This window comes from Echinops telfairi, unplaced genomic scaffold, assembly GCF_000313985.2.
Source record: "Echinops telfairi isolate 266 unplaced genomic scaffold, ASM31398v2 ScPeMD7_3533;HRSCAF=4204_1, whole genome shotgun sequence".
NCBI classification, from domain to species: Eukaryota; Metazoa; Chordata; class Mammalia; order Afrosoricida; family Tenrecidae; genus Echinops; species Echinops telfairi.
In genome coordinates this window covers 19769012-19773890 of record NW_022107432.1, presented here as the reverse complement: position 1 = coordinate 19773890, position 4879 = coordinate 19769012, and the positions used below count along the sequence as shown (strand labels likewise).

Here is a 4879-nt window from a genome sequence, read left to right as displayed (position 1 = left end):
TTTTTTTTTTTTTTAAAGAGAAAACATTCATTTGGTGCTGTCTGGCTCAGTCTGGCTAACGTCATACGAAAGCAATAATTTGCCAGTGGAGAAAATATCTCTAGGCAGGCTAATAGTCTGATTTATTTCCTTACTCATCCATCCATCCATCCATCCATCCATCCATCCATCCATCCATCCATCCATCCATCCAGTATTTACTGCGCATGCACAATGTGCCTGCTGCTACCAGCTACTGGGGATACCAAACAGAATCAAACATACATTCTCTCTTCAGAGAGCATGGGACGATAGGAAATTACCATAAGGAGGAGAGGACATTTATTCCAAGTGCCAGGAGGAGTCTAGAGGTGCAAACTCTTGCTTGGCAACTGGTTGAGGTGAGGGGGGCAGTACGGGGATGGGGAGAAAGCACCCTATCCGCTCGGCTTCCTCACTGCTGCTGCTCAAGCAGCCACAAGAGGTCCGGCCCTTGATACAGCTACTGTGATGTTGTCAACTCAATTGTTGGATAGGAATCATTCACCTGTATAGGGTGAGGGAAATTCAAGGCCACAGAAAAGGGACACCTGGGTAACCAAATAAAGAGGAACAGGCTCAGAGTACATCCACACTGCAGCTGTTCCGGGGCACATCTCAGTCTCCATCATCCTTAGGGAACCAGAGCATGCTCCTTAATCTCTCCTGCTTCCGATGGTGCACCGGGCTTTAAGGGCACATTCAGTAGACGTGGAGCATGGCTCTCTGGAAGCTCAGGATGCAGTTAGGTACTTGTCACAGCAGGTTGGGGCAATGTGTCACGGATGCCAGAGGACAGCTGGTTTACAGTCAGCAAAGGCAGCCAGTGGTACAAACATGAACCTGCTCGGCAGATAGCCCAAAGGTTACTTTCACCCAGGGGCACTTGGAAGAAAGGCCTGGAGGTCTACTTCTAAGAAACAAGCCACATGAAAACCCTGTGGAGCAGTGTTCTATTCTGACACGGGGGCGCCTTCCACCGGAGTCCACTTGACAGTGACTGGCTTGGTTTTTGTGTTCTCCTTTAGAGAAGGCCATTTGTCAAGGTCGGGGGCCTCACTCCCTAAACAAAGATGGCTCAGACTTTGATACCGCCTCTGCCACCAGGCAGCTGCATCACCTTGGCCAAGCTCATCCACAGGTGGCCAGCCCACTTTCCTGATCTGTAAAATGCAGACAGTGAGAGTTTCCATCTTGCATTGATGTGCTTCGGTGATGGTATTGGCCGAGAAGACTGAGAATACCCTGGGCTGCTAAGAGGACAAACACATCTGTCTCGGAGGAAGCGCAGCCCAAGTGCTGCTCAGAGGCAAGGATGGAGAGGTTTCTTCTTACATACTTTGGACATATTGCCCGGGGAGACCGGTCCCTGGAGCAGGACATCCTGCTTGGCAAAGCAGAGGGGCAGGGACAGAGAGGATGGCCCTCAACCAGGTAAATTGACACAGTGGCTGCAACAGGGGGCTTCAGCCCAGGCACAATTATGGGGACGGTCCAGGCCCCGGCATTTTGTTCTGCTCTGGGTCACAACTGACTGGTCGGCACCTCCAACTTCTCTTGTGCCTATCCCACTGAGGGCACTTGGTAAATGGCAGACAGTACTGTCATCGTTCTAACAGAAGGTGAAGGTCAGGGGTGAAGTTGACCATTGGGTTAGCACACAATTGAGGTAAAGGCATGTATTTACAATATGTTTGCTGACTTGCTCCTAACTCTAAGAAGAACCCAGTGTTCTTCTATCTCTCTAAGACCATTTCCTTCCTCCTTCCTCTGTGCCAGCCTCTGTACAATGCCCCTTCCGGGTCCTAAATCTCACCCGATCCATCTGCCTTCTTCACTCCCGGGTCATAATTATCCCTGGATGTGTCTTCTAAACTCCGGAGTCAGCTCTGTCCAGGGTGAAGGTGTCTGAGACTTGCCCTCACCTTCTCTTTGCATCCATCCGAAAAACACTGACTACAAATTTTCTCTAGCATTCTGACTTTAAAAAAATAAAGGACTTAGTGGATTCCTGGCTCTAACCTGAGTAGACCAGAAACCCACTGAGATCTGATGCCCAGGGAATGAGACTAAGTCTGGGCCTTCCTTATAAGGAGCGAATTAGGAAAGATGCTGCACGGAAAGTCCCAGTTCTGTCATTGGCAAGTCATGTCTCCCTCCGCGGGCCTTGTTTCCCCTCGGGTACAACGCAGGTCAGTCAGATGGCTCCTCTAGCTTAGACCACGGGGACTCCATGAAAAGCTAGTTGCTCACATGAAGCCACGCCACCAGATTTCCAGATGAATCCTTTTGAACATCTGTATGCAGGTGTCAAACTGGTAGGTCAAAGGACCTCGTCTTTCAGCGGTCCATTTACTGGCTTGTGCCAGCCGGGTGTGTTCCGTGGCCTGAATCACCATGAGAAATGGCTTCACCAGGCTTGGTTAGAGCAGAATCAATGGCTCATGTTTGCAATGAATGCTCACCCATCCTAAGCATGCCTCTCTGGCAATGGGAGTGCGCGGACTTGGGATTCTTGCATGTAAATTAGACTTCCCCAAACATCACACTTCCCAAGGAATCTCCCTTATTACGTTGCTTCTCTCCAGTGCCCATCTTAGGTAGACACCTGCTGCTGCTCACAAAGTCCTTTGAGGGCAAATCAGTGACCATTTGCAAGAAGCCAAGTGCCTCGATGGTGATTCCAAAGGGACTCCGAAGCAGTCGGCACTTGAGAGGGCTCTACTTAACTTTCAGGCCACAGCATCCTTGACCAGGCAACAGCAGTGATTCCCTGCCGGAGCTGCTTATTCCTCAATTGACCTCATCCCAGTCTGAGCGCCCGGTTGGGGGTCCAGCTCACTCTGGTTTGCCCGTGACATGCTCAGTTTTAGCATGTAAAGTCCCTCTCCAGGAACTCCCAGTGCTGGATGAAGCAGGACAGTTAACCTTCCTAGGTCTCAGGGGTCTTAATTTGCAGGATGGGTAAGAATTAACATGACTGGTTCTCAAATCTACAGTTTTGTGGGGTGAGAAATTCTGATGAAAATATTTTCCTGACCACACGCAGTGTCAGAACTTAGTCTCAGTCATCCTTTGGTACTTGGCAACCAAGGGTCCTCAAATCCACCCAAACATTTGAGCCACCAAGAGCTTTACGCTCGCTCAACTACAGGGGAACCCTTGGGGTGAAGTCAGGGCACAGGGATGGTGTTTTCCAAGCCCTCCTCCCGTGCAGGGGACGAGCAGTAGATGAGGTGCCCCGGCGATGTAGTGGGTTAGTTGTCTAGCTCCTAACCTCACGGTCAGCGCTTTGAGACCACCAGCCACTCCCTAGGAGAAGATGGGGCTTTCTACTCCTGCAAAGATTTAGTCTCAGGAACCCAAAGAGGGCAAAGGCAGGGACTGTTCTCCACTCTCCTAGCCAGTCAGAACGGACTCCAGGGCAGGCAGGGTTTGGTTTTTTGTTTTAAGTTAATAGACAGAGCAGACATTATATCCTTTATTTACCTTTCAGTCTGCAAGCTGTGACCTGGTTTCAGCCTCTCCAGTCCCCACTGTGTCCTCTGTGAATGTGGTTGTTACTGTCCAGTTGTCCCCCGACCCGAGGTGCGCCACAGGGTTAAAGGCGAGTTTTCAGTACTAGGTCACGCGGCCTTTCTTCCTAGTCTCCATGAGAAGACCCCAGGGAAACCTGTCCGGCAACACAGGAACACACCAGCTTCCACTGACAGGGGAGAGCTGCACAGAGAGGGCATGGGCTGCAGATGGAACAGGGGATGCCCTCATGGAAGGCAAACATTCGGCTACTGAACTGCTGCTGCTTCCTGCCTGATACAGTGTAGGAAATGCACGTCGGAGGTCAGGCATCCTCTGCTGAAACGGAGAACAGGCTCACTTGTGGGGATACAAACCTAAAGAAAGTTTTGGAGCTAGCTGCCAGGGGTGAAGGTCAGTTCTGCCTGTTGTTGCCAAAACAAGGAAGCCATCTCAGTCTAAGGAGCCACCAAGAAAAGAGTGGGTGAGCAGAGTGGCATGTGCACACGAGGGACAACTACGCAGCAGTGGACATGAGTGAGCCAGCTTCAGACCGCAGGGACCACACCACTCCCTGCCTCTCAAATGAAAGGTGACCGACTTTTTGGAAACCAGGAGGCTTCCCTTTGGCAGGCAGGTGGCATGGTAGCGGAGAGCTCTTGAGTGAGTACCAACCCGGAGGAAGCAGCAAACCAGCACTGTGCAGCAGAAGCCTCCTGCTGCGGGTCCGGCGTGTCGTGCCAGCTTTACGCAAACATCTTTGCTTGGGGTCGCAAAAGAAATCCAGGAAGAATTAGGTAGCAAGTTTGGATCGTGAAATAACCTTGCGCCGTGATACAGATGTTGCGTGGCCTGCTATCACTTTTGTACGGGTTCCCGGATTGCTTTTAAACAGGTGTACTGTCAGGGGCTGCGTACCCCTCCATCCGTCCCTCTCCGGGCCCACAGAACAGCAGTACACACCCTTAGATAGACAGACATTCTCACAAACTTGGGATTTCAAGGTGGCTCGTCTTGTTTGGCTTTCCTTGGTCGCTGGCGAACGTTTACCCTCAAAGAGTGCCCGGGGCTTACCTGGTCCTAGTTTGGCCACCGCATAGAGGAGGTCGTAGTTGAGGACGGGCGTGGCATCAGTGATGGGCTGCCAGCCCACAGGAGGCGACGCAGGGGGTGAGATGAGGAACTGTTTGGAGGGCTGTGGTGGGGCCAGGTGCAGTTTGTCGCCGTCCGTCTCTGCAGTCTGCACCTTTCAAAGGGCAGAAATGAAGGCACATCATTCATTGTGGTTTCAGAGGTGCCACGCTGCGACACTAAGATACGGACTCTTATTGTCTTCCGCTATAAC

General features: G+C 51.4%; 1 protein-coding gene across 2 annotated transcripts in view; it reads right to left on the bottom strand.

Moving 5' to 3' along the window:
* The window catches only part of RCAN2 (regulator of calcineurin 2), a 251350-nt gene that overhangs the window by 18855 nt on the left and 227616 nt on the right, over positions 1–4879 (bottom strand). For both annotated transcript variants that reach the window (XM_004710803.2, XM_004710804.2), the window contains exon 3: positions 4609–4780. In XM_004710803.2, coding sequence (XP_004710860.1) covers positions 4609–4780 — 172 coding nt within the window. The remainder of the gene's footprint in view (positions 1–4608; positions 4781–4879) is intronic.